This window comes from Globicephala melas, chromosome 2 (assembly GCF_963455315.2).
Source record: "Globicephala melas chromosome 2, mGloMel1.2, whole genome shotgun sequence".
Classification (NCBI taxonomy): Eukaryota; Metazoa; Chordata; class Mammalia; order Artiodactyla; family Delphinidae; genus Globicephala; species Globicephala melas.
Genome location: NC_083315.2, coordinates 177,270,587 through 177,287,024, shown reverse-complemented (window position 1 = coordinate 177,287,024; position 16,438 = coordinate 177,270,587). Strand labels below are relative to the sequence as shown.

Sequence of the window (16,438 nt, the reverse complement as noted above, 5' to 3'; positions counted from 1 at the left end):
GGAAGGGCCCTTTCAGGGCTCCGAAGGGGCTGCAGGTCTGGGCTGATCAGACCAGGTGCAGATGGGACAGGTCCAGCCAGGGAATGCTGCTTGGGGTGCTAGCACCCTGCAGGAGAAAATGGCGAGGGGCAGTGCAAGGCTCCCGGGGATGCCAATGGGCAGAGTGATCCAGAACACACAGGCCCTGGGTGGCAAAGAGCAGGCCAGGACAAGGGGACAGGAGCAGAGCAGGGCAGTGGGCTCAGGGAGCAGTAGCCACTGGTCAGGGCTCAGACCGAGGGCCTGATCAGGCCAGACACCCACAGGAGGACTGGGGCCCCTGGGACTTTAATCCAGGTGGTCACCCAGCCCTGACTGGGCTGCTGAGTCCAGGACCCACAGCTGCGAAGGCAGAGAACCGCAGTGGCAGAGACCATGCCAGGCCGCATCTCTTCAGACTCTCTGGAAGCACATAGTCTCTGGGCTCAACGGTGCCCCAGGCCTGGACACCTGATGCCCTGCCTGGACCCTCGCAGGGGTGAGGCCCTGGCAGTCACACGGCCTCCTCTCTCACAGCTTCCGCCACGGCCCCGGAAGTCTACGCTCTGTCTCCCAGCTGTGGGGACACACCTAGTGCCACAGTGGTCGTGGGCTGCCTGGTCTCGCGCTACATCCCTGAGCCAGTGACCGTGACCTGGAACTCGGGCATCCTACCCAGCAGCGTGCACACCTTCCCATCCGTCCGAGGGTCCTCGGGGCTGTACTCTCTCAGCAGCACTGTGACCGTGCCTGCCAGCACCTCGTCCGGCAAGACCTTCACCTGCAACGTAGCCCACCCGGCCAGCAGCACCAAGGTGGACAAGCGCATCGGTGAGAGGACGGGCCGCAGGGAGGGTGTCCACTACGAGACAGGCCCGGGGTCAGCCCTCCCACCTGAACGGACCACACCAGGGATGGTGAATCCCACCCAGGGTGTCACGGGAGGCCTGTCTCTCTCCCTCACCTGAAGGCCTCCCAGGCTCAGGGAGGGGGTCCTCTGGGCATTTCCACCAGGTCCAGGGTGGGCACAGGCTGGACGCCTCCCCCAGCCCCTGGGGCCACAGAGTGGGCACAGGTCTCACCTGCCAAAACCTGCCCCTGCCCTAAGCCCAGCCCCAGGCCGTCCCCAACCCCGGTAACCTCCAGTCTGTTCTCTGCAGAAATCAACGGCCCAAACCCCTGTTCCAGGTGTCCCAAATGTCCACGTAAGTCAGCCGGCCTCACCCTCCACCCCTTGGAGGTGGACCTTGACCAGCCGTGGCACTGGGGGGGAGGGATGGATGGGTGCCCAAGAGGAGGTCCACCCAGGGGCTGACCCCCCACCATGTCTCCCCGACCAGCCTGTGAGCTCCCAGGAGGACCATCCGTCTTCATCTTCCCCCCGAAACCCAGGGACATCCTCACAATGTCCCGAAAACCGGAAGTCTCCTGCATGGTGGTGGATGTGAGCAAGGAGGACCCCGATGTCCAGTTCTCCTGGTATGTGGACGATGTAGAGGTGGGCACAGCCACGACAAAGCCAAGGGAGCAGCAGTTCAACAGCACCTACCGTGTGGTCAGCACCCTGCCCATCCAGCACCAGGACTGGCTGAAGGGAAAGGAGTTCAAGTGCAAGGTCAACAACAAAGGCCTCCCGGCCCCCATCGTGAGGACCATCTCCAAGGCCAAAGGTGGGTCAGGTGGACGGGCGCAGGAGGGTCCCTGGGGGCCAAGAGCAGTGACCATCATGCTAACAGCCATACCTCTCCCCACAGGGCAGCCCCGGGAGCCGCAGGTGTACGTACTGGGCCCAGCACAGGAAGAGCTGGCCAAGAACTCGGTCAGCGTCAGCATAACCTGCATGGTCACCGACTTCTACCCGAGCGACATCGACGTGGAGTGGCAGAGAAACAGGCAGCCAGAGCCACAGGGCAACTATGGCACGACCCTACCCCAGCTGGAGGCCAACGGGTCCTTCTTCCTGTACAGCAAGCTCAGGGTGGACAAGAAGAGCTGGCAGCAGGGAGACACCTACACGTGTGTAGTGTTACACGAGGCTCTACGCAATCACAACACGCAGAAGTCCATCACCCAGTCTTCGGGTAAATGAGCCCCACGGCGTTGTTGCCCCAGCGAGCCCTCCCTCCCCTTGGGCTCTCAGGGTCCAGCGAGGACGCCTGAGCCCCAGCCCTGTGTACATGCCTCCCGGGCGCCATGAAATAAAGCGCCCAGCGCCGCCCTGGGACCCGCAATGCTGTCATGGTTCTTTCCGAGCAGAGCCCTGGGGCACGCGGGCCTGCATGGGGCAGGGGGGGCCCGGCTCTGGGTCACAGTTTGTCACCACCAGTGCGGGAGAGCTGACCCCCTCAGGGCCGGACCCAAGTGTGCGGGCCTGCGCAGGCCGCTTGGGGGCTGCCCGAGGCCGGGGAGGGCCCCTCCCGGAGGGGACAGCTGCTCCGGCCGCCCTCCACCCCGCAGCTGCTGGGGCTGGAGTGTGTGCCCGGAATGGGAGAAGCCCACCAGAGACCCTCAGGAGAATGAGTGCCCACTTCTTCCCGCCCCTGTTCCAGCCCAAGCTGTGGGACACTGGCCGTCCTCGTCCCCACATTCCTGTCCCCGGCTCCAGTGTCCGCGTGCTGGCTCTCTGCCCTCACGGGGGCCACACACAGCCCGGGGTGGGGGGACGGCCCTGCTGCACTGTCAGGCATGGGAGATCAGGACCCCCGCCCCTCAGGCCAGGTGGCTCTGCCCTGCTTGTCCCTGCCAGGGCCAGGCCTGTGCACTCGTGGGGACACGCATCCCTGTGCCCACAAGGGGCAGAGGCAAGCAGCCCTGAGTGCCCAGGGAGGGACCCTCCATACGCACCCGTGGACACTGAGCCCAGAGCCATTGAAAACAAGCCCCCCACTGAGCCACACCAGCCGGCGCACCACCGCCTTCATCCACATGCACTCACCTGCCCGCGTACACACGTGTGCAGTGCACCCATCACAACACCCACATGCGTGCACACACGCGGGCCTTGCACACGGGCCCTCCCACAGGGCAGCCGCACAGACGCACACCCGACCACAGAGCTGGGTCTCATGAGCCCTCACCGTAGACCCCAGGCTGGTCCCCACCCTCCAACGCCCACGGGACAGAGACCAGCACTGTGCTGCCCCTTCCCTGGGCCAGGGCCCACAGCCCACACGCTCTGCTGACACTCCCGCCCTCCGGGTCTGGCCCCCAGTGGGAGAGGCGGCCGGGGCCTGAGCCACTGTCCTGCGGGGGGTCCGGGCACCCTCCCCGCAAGCGCCCCAGCTCAGCGCACAGCACAGGGGAGGGAGCAGGACCCACTGGCCAGGCCGAGACGGGGGCCCAGGCTGGAGGAATGGGGGGCTGGGGCCGGTGCTCAGCGGCTGTCCTCAGGTGCCTCTGGCCCGGCCCACCGGGGCATCCCGCCACCACCGCGCCACACTGGGAGCCGCACTGCGAGGCCCCATGAGCCCAGCCCTGCCCCCGGGGGCAGGCACAGCACTGACCCCACCCTCCCTGTGCAGAGCTGCTGCTAGAGGAGGAGACCTGTGCTGATGCCCAAGACGGGGAGCTGGACGGGCTGTGGACGACCATCTCCATCTTCATCACCCTCTTCCTGCTCAGCGTGTGCTACAGCGCCACCGTGACGCTCTTCAAGGTGGGCGGGCCGGCCCCGCGGCACCCTCGCTGTCCCCACTGTGTCTCCTCCTGGCCCCCGGCCCCTCACTGTCCCTCAAGTCCCCTCACTGTCCCCTCACAGACCCTTCACCTTCCCTGACTGTCCCTCACTGTCCCTCACTGTCCCTCATGGCCCCTCACTGTCCCTCACTGTCCCTCACTATCCCTCACTGTCCCTCACTGTCCTTCACTGTCCCTCACGGTCCCTCATGGTCCCTCACTGTCCCCTCACAGTCCCTCACTGTCCCTCACTGTCCCCTCACTGCCCCTCACTGTCCCTCACGGTCCCTCACTGTCCCCTCACAGTCCCTCACTGTCCCTCACTGTCCCCTCACTGCCCCTCACTGTCCCTCACTGTCCCTCACGGCCCCTCACTGTCCCTCACTATCCCTCACTGTCCCCTCACTGTCCTTCACTGTCCCTCACGGTCCCTAACGGTCCCTCACTGTCCCCTCACAGTCCCTCGCTGTCCCTCACTGTCTCCTCACAGTCCCTCACTGTCCTTCACTGCCCCTGACTGTCCCTCACTGTCCCTCACTGTTCTTCACTGTCCCCTCACTGTCCCTCACTGTCCCTAACAGGCCCTCACTCTCCCTCACTCTCCCTCACGGGCCCTCACTCTCCCTCACTGTCCCTCACTGTCCCCTCACTGTCCTTCACTGTCCATCACTGTCCCCTACTGTCCCTCACTGTCCCTCACTCTCCCACACTGTCCCCATCATGGCCTCCTGTCCCCCCGGAACTCCTCGCTGTCCGTCGGCCCGGGGAATGGGGACAGGCCCTAGGGGGCGGCCTGGGTGGTTTCCAGCCTGCGCTCACTCCCGCTGCCCCTCAGGTGAAGTGGATCTTCTCGTCGGTGGTGGAGCTGAAGCAGACGATTGTCCCCGACTACAGGAACATGATCGGACAGGGTGCCTAGCGCTCACTACGGGCTGCGTCCTGGGCTGCCCCTGACCTATAGGACCACGTCTATCCCCCTGTGCCGCTCAGCCTGCGCCAGGCCTCTCCTCCGCCCGCTGACCTCGCCAGCCTCTGAGCTCACGAGCACCCTCACCTGCACCCCCGGCCTCTGGCTTCGTGGCCACCACAACCTGCCCCCCACCCCACTCACAGACCCGAGGGGACCGCAGGTGATGCCCAGCCTGAGCTGATGTCCCCGCAGGACACCTCCGGGACCCCAGGGACCACCGGGAACGCCCGGGTCGGCGTGGGGGTCCCCCTCGAACAGGAGGAGGAGGCCGGCGTCTGGGCCTCTGCACAGGGCCTGGCCCCTGCATCTTGTCCCGGCCGAGCTCCAGACGCAGGGTCCCCGGGAGGAGGGCCTGTGCCAGATGCTGGAGGGGAGCCGCCCGCCTCTCCCAGCAGGAGAGCTTCTGCAGGTGCCGCTAACGGTCCCTCAGGTCACCTCCACCGAGGACGCTGCTCAGAGCAAGGCCTGGGCCCGAGGCCGCTGCAGGAGCCCCAGCGCGGGAGGCGGTGAGGTCCAGCCAGACCGGCCTCCCGGGGAGCACGCTGTTGACCTGGTGCCCCGCGGGCTGAGCTGGAGGGGCTCCCGGAAAAGAGGGCAGAAGGCGCGGCCAGCCCATCCTGCAGCCAAAGGCCTGAGGCACGTACAGCAGGAGCTCCGCCTGCACCGGGGTGGGGGTGAGAGACGCGACCCGCGTAGGGCCAGCCTCGGACCCCGGGCCCCGCCTCAGGGCCCGGTACCAGCTCTCCGGTCTCTGCGGAAAAGCGCAGTCAGCATGCGCGTGTGGTGGAGCTGCTCCCGGACTGGAGAGAAGGGCCACGTGGTCGCAGCTCGGGAGGCTTTTCTCCTTCTGAACGTGGGGCCCGTCGATGCTCTTCGCTGTGTCTTCATTTTGTTATGACAATAAAGCGTTCTTTACAGTCGCCTAGCTCGCTGAGAAGTCTCCCTGGGTTGACACGCCGCCTACCCTCGGGAAATCCACAGCCAGTCTCCCCCATGCCACCACCCAAGCCTGGGGTTCCCACCTGGCCTGTGGGTGCAGGGGCGAGCCAGGGGCCTGGGGGAGCCATGGGGAAGCCGCACGTGTTGGGTGTGTCTGCACAGGCGGCTGTAACAGACACCACAGGGGGCCTTTGACCACAGACGTCACTGTCTGACACCCTGGAGGCTGGAATCCCAGATCCTGGAGGTGCAGGGCTGGCTTCTCCCGAGGCCTGGCTCCGTGCCACGTAGACGCCGTCTTCTCCGTGTCCTCACGTGGTCGTCCCTCTGTGCGTGTCTCTGTCCTAATGTCCTCCTCTTTTAAGGACGCCGGGCAGACTGGATTAGGACCCACCCTAGAGACCCCAGTTTACATCACCACATCTTTACAGACCCCATCTCCAAATACAGTTACATTCTGAGGTCCTGGGAGTCCGGGCTTCAAAGCTGGAATTTGGGGACACAATTCAGCCCAAAACAGCCGAGCTGGGTGCGAGAAAGGAGGACCGGGGGGACGCCAGGACCCCAGGCCAGGAGGGGCAGCGGTGGGGAGGGGCTGCCAAAGGGGAGCAGAGCCAGACCCGGCTCACCGCTCAGGACAGACGGCAGTGAGAAGGACCACAGGAGGGGAGGGGGTCGGGTGGCACTGAGCTCAGCTGGCTGCACAGAGGTGACCAGTGTGTCACAGGAGAAGCAGGAGTGGGGCTCCAGGGGCTCTGGTGAGGGACCAGGAAGGGTGGCCGTGCAGAGGCGATGAGGCCGCTGTGCTCGCCGGCCGGCAAGGATGAGGGATGGGTCAGGACTCCGCCCTCACGGAGACCAGGGGCCCATCCCTCCTGGTGATTCCACCTCAGAGGAGACACACCCCTCCCAGAGGGCAGAGTCGGGATCCACAGCTGTCAGCCCTTCTCAGTAAAACCTCCAAAAAAGTGGGCCGGGGTCTGGGTCGGGTGCTGGCCGTGCTGGGCTCCCTCAGGCCGGCGTTTCAGGGGGGCTGGCTCATCCCGGGGACGCGGCCTTGGGCTGCCGGAAGCCACGCTTGTGTTTGTTGCAGCCTTTCAGGGCGAGGGGACTAGCAGGACAGCCCCCCAGACCGGCAGCCGGAGTCTGCTCAGCAGGGACGCTGCACCCCAAGGCCGTCCGATGTGCCGGTGCAGCTTCCTGTGGGGGGACAGAGACAGACAGAGGCAGAGACAGAGAGAATGGTATGCAGGGAAGGGACTGCATCGCTCAGCGGTCCCTGCACCAAACGGGGAGGCCGGGAGGGGCGGCAAACAGGATGGCCGAGGGGTGCACAGCAGTGTCCGGGAGAACACCTGGCCCTCGGGGACCCTGCCAGCACGCTGGGCACGCCGGCACAGGACCCCCTCTGCCTGCTGGGCTCCATGGGGGCTCCCGGTGACGGACCTGGGGGTCAGCCCACACCCTGCGTTTCCCTCCCGCGAAACATGTGACCGAGAAGCTGAAGTTGCCTGAGGGCAGCACCGCCTGCCCAGCCCTGGGCCCTGCCCCTCACTTCCATCCCCCAGACCAACGAGCATCCGCTAGCCGGCCCGCCCCGCACGAACGCCAGGGTGGTCACACGAGGGCCGGCCCCACGGCCTCCTAGCTGAACCCCGTCCCTGGCACGGCTGCCTCTGGGCCCCTGGAGAACTGCCCCACACTGGGCCCCAGGGCTCCCACCCTCCCCCCCCAGCAGTGCCACACCACACGGCATCCCTCACCTCTCCACGCCCCCCTAGCACCCCGAAGACAGTGGCCGACGCCTGCCCTTGAGCCCCTCGGGCTGCCCCTGTGTGCGCCTGAGATCAGCCTCCCACTGCGTCCTGACCCCTAGCGCCCCCCAGACCATGAGCTCCGCACACACCTGTCAGTGCCTCACCTCACCACCACACACCTCCATCTGTGTCTTACACACACACATACACGCCTGCACCCCTGGGCCACCACCCGGTCCCAGACGCCTCCCTCACCAAGGGAGACATTGTCAGTCTGAACTCTGAATCCCGTTGTGACATCTGTGGTGTGATGTCCATGGTGTGGTGTCTGTGGGGTCCAAGACAGAATGGTTGGTATGAGTGGAGGAGGGGAAGAGAATGCAATGCAATGGACTGAATATCTCCCCCAAAATTCATACACTGAAGCCCTAAGCCTCTAATATGATGCCATTAGGAGTGGGCTTTGGGGAGTTGATGAGGTCATCAGGGTGATCCCTTGTGAGTGGGATTAGTGTCCCTGTAGGGACCCTATAGAGCTTCAGTCCTTCTCTATGGTAGGACACAGCAGGGAGACGCCATCTGTGAACCAGGAAGCGGCCCTCACCAGACACCGAATCTGCCGGCTCCGTGGCCTTGGACTTCAAGCCCCCAGAGCAGTGAGGACAAGTGTCTGCCCTCCATACGTGTGTGGTGCCTCGTTGGAGCAGCCGGACGAACTGAGACAGGAAACCCCTGGCCAGGTGCCCCCCACCCCAGGACCCAGGTGGGCTGGCAGAGCAGCGGCAGGGCTGGTGAGATGCGGGAAGTACCCGCCACCGTGGGGCGTAGGCACGTGAGACCCCTGGCACGCGCGTGCTGCTGAAGCCCGCACGTGTTCTCAGCTTGCATGGGGCGGGCCTGGGGACGGGCCTGGGGACGGGCCAGGCCAGGGCTGGGGGTCGTGTGGAACTCTGCTGGGCTCTGTCCCAGTCCACGGGCTCCTGGCACTGCTGCTGCCACGTCACCAGGCCCGCCCAGAGTCACAGGGACAGTCAGCCGGTGGGGGAGGGCATGGGGAGAGCAGCCTGGCCTCCCCAAAGAGGCTCTTACGGGCACCCCCAGACGTGGCTGAGTCGCAGCACGAGGGAGGGACCAGCCTGGGCACCCGTCTCGCTGTCATCCCTGTGGATCCGTCAGGCTGCTCTCCAGGCTGGGATCACCATTGCAAAGTCACAGCCAGGGCCTGCCCGGCCCCGGCCCCACCCGGCACGGATGTGGGCAGGGGCTGGGGCCGGGGCTGGGGGCCATAGGTGGAGGAGTTGGTCACAGCATCAGCCTGACTTGGGGCTGGGTGACAACCCCCCACTGCCACCCCTAGGGTCTTTTCAAATGCAGGCTGCAGAGGGCCAGGCCCGGGGAGAGGCCAGTGGGGGCTGTAGAGCTTGCCCACAGCCAGGTGTGGGGAGAGCGAGACCAGGCAAGGGGCCGGCAGCGTGAGTGATACAGACAGACCCAGGAGGGCACAGTGCACAGGACGAGGTGGCGTACCAGCTGTCAGGCAGCTGGCTCTGGGCTCCCCAAGTGTGTCTTCATCCTGGGGGTACGTCGATGACTGTCCCCACCACTCACGGCCCACCCTCTGTGCTTCTGTCCACTGTGCAGACCACCACTGCTCCGTCCCTCTGCCCTGACGTTGGCAAGTTCCAGAAGGCACCTGCTCCTTTGTCCTGGATCCTGGAACAGAGAAGCCCATACAAACTGCAGCCAACGCGGCAGCGAGAGAGAAATAGACCCTGACGTCGCAGCCTGTTCACCTGGGGGCTGTGGTCATAGTGCACCCGAGTGAAATCTGGCTGATACAGCCACCCTCAAATGCCACTGAGTGAAGTAAACTCAACAACAAGCACAAATGTAATAACCACATGTGATGTGCACACGGTGTCCTGACTTTTACAGGGTTTTCAGAGACTATTAGTCAGGGTTCTCAAGAGAAACAGAACCAATAGAACATAGATGACAGATAGATATAGATAGATAGATGATAGATAGATGATGGATAGATAGATAGATAGATAGATAGATGATAGATAATACATACAGACATATGATATAGCTATATATGTACATATGTACATCTATAGATAGAGCTAAAATTCAGCTAAAGATAGACATGGATATAGAGGACATACATATATCGACATATAGAGACAACAAGATTTCTTTCAAGGAACTGGCTCTCATGTTTGTGCGGGGCTGCCTGGCACTTCTGGAATCTGTGGGGCAGCCCAGCGCGCTGGAAGCTCAGGCGGGAGTAGGTGCTGCTGTCTTGAGGCAGAATTCCTTCCTCTCCAGGAAGTCTCAGTTTTGTTAAGTCCTTCCCTGGTTGGATGAGGCCCGCCCGCATCATGCAGGGTCATCTCATTTACTTGGAGCCCACTGGCTGTCGATGTTAACCACATCTACAAAATACCTTCACAGCAACGCCCGGACTAATGTCCGAACACACGGCCCAGCTGAGTGGGTCTATGACTCTGACCCTCGCAGAGACCTCCTCTCCTTTCGTACTCACAATGCCCCAAGAGGCGGGGGTCACTGTCACAATCTTACCATTGAAGCCCCTGTCTGAGAGGACACCCTGCCTCTGGGGAGGATGCCAGGGCTTCATCTATGTCTTCTGATGTTCTTTCCACTGCCCACACTACCTCTTAGAGAGACTCGACAACACCCTCCTCATCTGATTCCTGCCCTCGGGGACAGGCTGTCTGACGACATCCCTCCAGCCTGGAGATGTTTGGAGAGACAGAAGCCCTGGAAGTCCTGTGAAGGGGCATCCATTGATCTACCAGACAACTACTCACCCGATGGCAACTCTGTCATCATCCCTGGACACTGAGCACCCCGTGATGAATAACACAGATGTGGCCTCTGGCCTCAAGGACAGTAGGGAGCAGGGCAAAAGCAGGTCTCCAGTAAGTCATCCCACAAACGATGATGTACGGACCATCATGATAAGTGCTATGAATGGAAAGCTGGAGCACGAGGCCCTACAACAGAAGCAACAGCCCAGTCTCGGGGCCAGGGTGAACTCCCCGGGGGGAGCACCCTGAAGCGGATCCCTGGAGGAGTGGCGTGGCTGCCTCGGGCCTGCTTGTCAACACCTGGTCTCCTGCCCTCCTGGCCACAGAACTTCTGGACCCAGGATACGTGGGACCAGGTGGGAGCAGATGTCAGTGACATGATAGGTTTCAAAACATGGTCTGATGATGACGCTCACACAGATACATAAAGAACACATCTCACAATTTTATTTAACTCAATTAATGGTTTACACCCATTTCAAAGTAGAATTCAAAGTACTACATGTATATAGTTGAATCAAGGATACTGAAGTGAGTTTATACATGGGAGGCGGAGAAGAATCAATCGTCGTTCCAAAAAAAGAGAATTTGCATTGCCATCAATTATCCATGGCTTACAGAGTTGTGAAGTAGCTCAAAGATAATGCAAATCATAGAACCCGTAGAATCAGATAACCCTGAAGGGTGTGTAAGACAATGCCTTGCTCTCCACCGAAGACATAAGAAGTAACCCTTTGGTCCATTTCCAAGTCTTTCACAATTTCTCCTATTAACATATACAACTCACAGAAACAGATCCAGAATATATAGCAAACTCCTGCAAATCAATCAGAAAAATCAAACAATTCGGTAGAGAAGTGGTAAAGAGAATTGAACAGATGTTTCACAAAAGATGTCCAAAGAGCCCTCAAACATTTGAAAGGAACCAGACTGGTTACGAGGGAAATGAAAATGAAAAACCACATCAGAGAAAGTAGTTCTGACTCCACCACAGGTGAGGCAGCTTGGGCCAGACTAATCCCTTGCAAATAGCAATTATAAGCCCTGGGGGGTGGGGGGGAGCTGTTTTAAAAGAGGAGTTGAAGGCACTGGGGAATGACCGAAAGCAAGCAGACACTGGAGAAAATGATCCCCTTGAAAGATTTCTCTGAGGATGTACCCCTACCAGGCACCAGGTGCAGCTAGAATATGAACAAGAATAGCAGTCACACTGGCTCGAGGGGTCAGATCATGGGATGCAGGGCTACATTGCAAGGGCAGCTGGAAATTAAGGGGAGATGTCCATAAAAGGAGGGAGCCACAGAAGGGGAACCCCCAAATTCTGTATGTACACTCTGCTCAAATCCTTGACTGTCCCCTTACCTGTGCATGTGTAGGGGAAACTCCAGAGGGCCGGGGAAAAACCACAAGCAGGAGGCTGAAAGAACTGAGGAGACGTTAGCTACTGCCAACCACAGAAATAATACCATGGCAGACAGATTTTGGAATGCAGTCAAGCAGACTGCCTCCTGACAAAAAAATCAATACTTCTCTGAGGAAGAGTACAAAATCCATAGTCTGGATCATACTTCATCCACCACACCCAGCGCACATTCAAAAATTACTAAATGTGCAAAGAAATAAGAAAATGTGACCCATGGTCAAAATACAAAATAGTCAATGGAGAATGATCCAAGGATGACCCAGACACAGACCCAATTATGACAAGGACTTTAAAGCAGCTATTATAAATATGTTCAGAGATCTTAAAGGAAAATATGCTCATAATGAGTGACTAGATAACCTCTACAGAAAATTTTAAACTATCTACAAGAACCAAATAAAAATTCTAGAACTAGAAAGTACAATTCTGAGTTTTTTAAGTCACTTGATGAGCTTAACAGCAGATTGGAGAAGGCATAAGAAAGGTCGGAAAACTACATTTCAATATAGAGACAGTCTATATTTATTATAGATATTCTAATGTATTATGTGTGTAAAATATATTTATATATAATATATAGATTATATATAATATCTATATATTTTATATATCAATAAAATGTTCTTTTAATCCAATCCAAAGAACAGAAAGAAAAATATTGAAAAAAAAGAAAAGAGACTCAATGTCCTATGAGACACTATGAAACGTTTGAAAATACGTAAAATTTTGGAGTCCCAGAAAGGGACAAGAGATAGAATAGGGCAGGAAAAGTCTTTGAAGAGATAAAAAGCAAAATTTCCCAATGTGATGAAAATATCAATTTACAGATTTAAGAAGCTCAGCCAGTTCCTAACCATAAATACAACATGATGTGCCATGCTGAGACACATTGTGCAAACTGATGAAGACCAAAGGTGAAGGAGGTGTCTTGATAGCAGCCAGAGAAAGAACACGGACATACAGGGAACAAACTACATCTGGCTTCTCATCGGGAAAAATGGTGACCAGGAAGCAATAGAAGGGGGGAGTTTCAACCCAGAATTCTACATCCAGAGAAAATGTCGCTCCAAAATGAATATGTAATAGACATTTTTAGATACACAAAAACCGAGGGAGTGCATTTCCAAGAAACCTGCAGTAAAGGAAAAGCTAACAGAGAATCTTTGTGCTGAAAGGAAATGACACCAAATGGAAACTCTGATTTACAGGATAGAAAGGCGAGCATCAGAGATGGCAAATATGCAAGTGCAAAAACTAATCTTTTTTCTCTTAGTTTCTTAAAAAGATAATCGATTGTTTAAAGTAAAAATTATTAACAGTGTGTTGTGGGGTTTATAATAGGTACAGATGCAACATATATGACAGTAGCACAAAAGATGAGTTCATAAATGAAACTCTACTTTCTCAAGGCTCTAATGACTTATGTGAGGTAGTCAAATATTGAATCTAAGTTCATTGTGATGACTTCAGGATGCACATTATATTCACTGAATCCATATGCAAAGAGGCTTATCTAAAAAGTCGACAGAGGGGCTTCCCTGGTGGCGCAGTGGTTGAGAATCTGCCTGCCAATGAAGGGGACACGGGTTCAAGACCTGGTCTGGGAAGATCCCACATGCCACGGGGCAATTGGGCCCGTGAGCCACAACTACTGAGCCTGCGCGTCTGGAGACTGTGCTCCACACCAAGACAGGCCACGACAGTGAGAGGCCCACGCACCGCGATGAAGAGTGGCCCCCGCTCGCCACAACTAGAGAAAGCCCTCCCACAGAAACGAAGACCCAGCACAGCCAAAAATAAATAAATAAAAATAAATAAATTTATAAAAAGTTGACAGAGAAATTTTTTTTAAAAAGGAAATCCTAGGGCTTCCCAGTGGTTGAGAGTCCGCCTGCTGATGCAGGGGACACAGGTTTGTGCCCTGGTCCGGGAAGATCCCACATGCCATGGAGCAGCTGGGCCCGTGAGCCACGGCCACTGAGCCTGCGCGTCCGGAGCCTGTGCTCCGCGACGGGAGAAGCCACAACAGTGAGGGGCCCGCGTACCGCAAAAAAAAAAAAAAAAAACGAAAGAAAAGAAAAAGGAAATCCTAGATCACACGTTGTTTCAGTTGTCATGCCTCTTTCGTTTCCTTTATTTTTTTTATACATTTATTTATTTACTTATATTTGGCTGCGTTGGGTCTTCGTTGCTACGCATGGGCCTTCTCTTCATTGCTACGTGTGGGATTTCTCAAGCAGGGTTTACTCTTCATTGTGGTGCACGGGTGTCTCATTGCGGTGGCTTCTCTTGTTGCGGAGCACAGGCTCTAGGTGATCAGACTTCAGTAGTTGTGGTGCATGGACCCTAGAGTGCAGTCTCAGTAGCTGTGGCACATGGGCTTAGTTGCTCTGTGGCATGAGGGATCGTCCCGGACCAGGGATTGAACCCACGTCCCCTGCATTGACAGGCCGATTCTTAACCACTGAGCCACCAGGGAAGTTGCCAGAGAAGTTAGAATGGAATAAGTACTTAAAGTACTTACTAAGTACTAAGTATTAACTAATAAGTACTAAGAAGTACTTATTAACCCAAAAGAATGTAGGAAAGAAGGAATAAAGCTACAGTGAACACACTTGATAGCCAAACTTTAAGAGGTGTTCCCATAAGATTAGGGACACAGCAAGGACGCCTGTCACTTCTGTCACACTATTTTGCAGTGCTTTACAGATATGTGCTTACCTATTTGTGGATTGTGAAATCAAATCAGACAGTTACAGCCAGCTCTTTTTAATAAACAAAGAAAAAAAGTCTATGCATTGTACATAACAAGGGTAAATATTTTCATGAAAATTTTGTTTCAGTTACATAAATAAATATACATAATATATGTTACATATAAATAATGTGTGTATGTGAATTAGATTATAATATAAGACACCTTTTTTACAAGGATTGTGGTCAAAACAGTTTGGAAAGTGTTTATTTAATAGATTATTGGGGGTCCTGGCCAATGCTACGTGACAAGAAAAAGAAACAGGGCTGTTAAGATTGAAAGGAAAGATGTGAAGGAGGTATTATTTGTAGATGATGTGATCATTTCCAAGGAAAAGCCAACACAATCAGCAGACAAACTGTTAGAACTAACAAGAAAATTGGGGCAATTTCCATGCAAGACCAACTTACCGAAAGCAGCTGTGTTCCTCTATGTCAGCAAAAACCTACTAGAAAATGTAACAGAAAGCCGGGCACAAGTCACAGCAATGGGAGGAATAACCTGGGAAAGAACGCCCAAGACCTCTGAGAAAAAAATTGAACTCTATTCAAGGACATAAAAGAAATCTGAATGGCTGGAGAGATACACTGGTCAAGGAAGGAATGACATGTTAGATTAAAGTGTCATCTATCTCCCAGACTAAGAAATACAGTGTACTCCCAACCAAAATTCCAGCTGGGTTGGTTTTGTTCGTTTCTTTGTTTGTTTGTGAGATCCATTTACAGCTTAGCCCATTTTGAAAAATAAAAGCACAGGATGAGGGGTTTCAGGGGGACTGTCCCCCTGAATGTTAACACATACACAAAACCATCACTGAAAATGACAGTACTCATGCACAGACTACCAGACCCAAGGAATAGGAGAGCACTCAGAAACAGCCTGGTCGTTCCTAGGAACTTGGACTGCAATGAGTGTGGCGCCTTCAGGCAGCAGGAAAGCTTCTGAGATGGGTGGGAAACTGGCTTCTTCTGTGGAGAACTTCAACCTGGGTTTCTACTCCACACCATGTGCACGGTGAGTGGTGATGGAGCCTGCTGGGATCAAACACTTACATCTGAAAGGCTAACTTTAAATATAGCTGAAAGGTAATGGACCAGCAAGGCTGGCAGAGCACAGGAACAGCAACAGCCTGGTGGGATGTATGTCCACCCAGAACTTCAGAATGTGACCTTGTCTGGATATAGGGTCTCTGAAAATGTAATTAGGTTAAGGACCTTGGGATTAGATCACACTAGATTTCAGAAGCATTGTAAGTCCAGTGACTTATAACAGGAGAAGATGACACACAGGGCAGATGGCCATGTGAAGATGGAGGAAGGATTGGAGTGATGTCAATAGCCAGCAGGGGCTGGAAGAGGCAGGAAGGACCCTGCCCTGGAGCCTTCAGGGCAGCTTGGCACTGCCAACACCTTGTTTTTGGATTTCTTGCCTTCCAGAATGTGAGAGTCCATTTCTGTGGTTTTAAGCCACTAAGTTTGTGGGCCTTTGTGACTGCAGCCGCAGGAAGCTCACATGGCAGCCTCCAAACGTGCAAGCTGCAGGGTAAAGAGCTGATGAACCTGCCACATGGAAATGAAGAATTTCTGTTAAAGGAGGACTCAACAAGCAGCATTAGCAACCAGGGCATTGACCAGGAGAAGTTTATCCCAAGGTTAAAACTAGCAAGGGGCAAGCCCCTAGAGATGACTGCCTTGCAAATTCCCAGGAAATCACCAAGAAAATCTTCAGAAAGCAGGATGAGATCAGAGACAGACGTCCAAATGTCTCCCAAGTCTCTGAAGAGATACTCCAGCTCATTAGTAATGGGAGCATTTAAATTAGGAGACAACGCACTGCACACTTCAGAGAGTGTAATGACAGCATCCTTGCTGGAAAGGCAGGCACGGAGCTGGAGAAGCGGGGCCTCCCTGGGGTGGAGGACGTCTGGAGGCCTGGGTGGTGGTGGGCCAGCCCCAAGAGGGAGCGGGCAGCAGTGGAGCCAGGCCTGACCTGGGGGAAGGAAGCCAGGGAGGGGGATTGAAGCATCTTTGGGCCCATGTTGGGGCCACAACCAAGGGCAACAAG

General features: G+C 56.0%; 1 gene segment (V, D, J or C); it reads left to right on the top strand.

The window, feature by feature from the left end:
* Positions 1-4,612, top strand: part of LOC115850772 (immunoglobulin heavy constant gamma 4-like) — a 31,287-nt gene extending 26,675 nt beyond the window's left edge. The window contains 5 exon segments of the C gene segment in view: positions 556-849; positions 1,359-1,688; positions 1,773-2,099; positions 3,540-3,673; positions 4,529-4,612. Of these exon segments, the coding sequence occupies positions 556-849; positions 1,359-1,688; positions 1,773-2,099; positions 3,540-3,673; positions 4,529-4,612 (1,169 nt within the window).
* Positions 4,613-16,438: the final 11,826 nt, after the last annotated feature.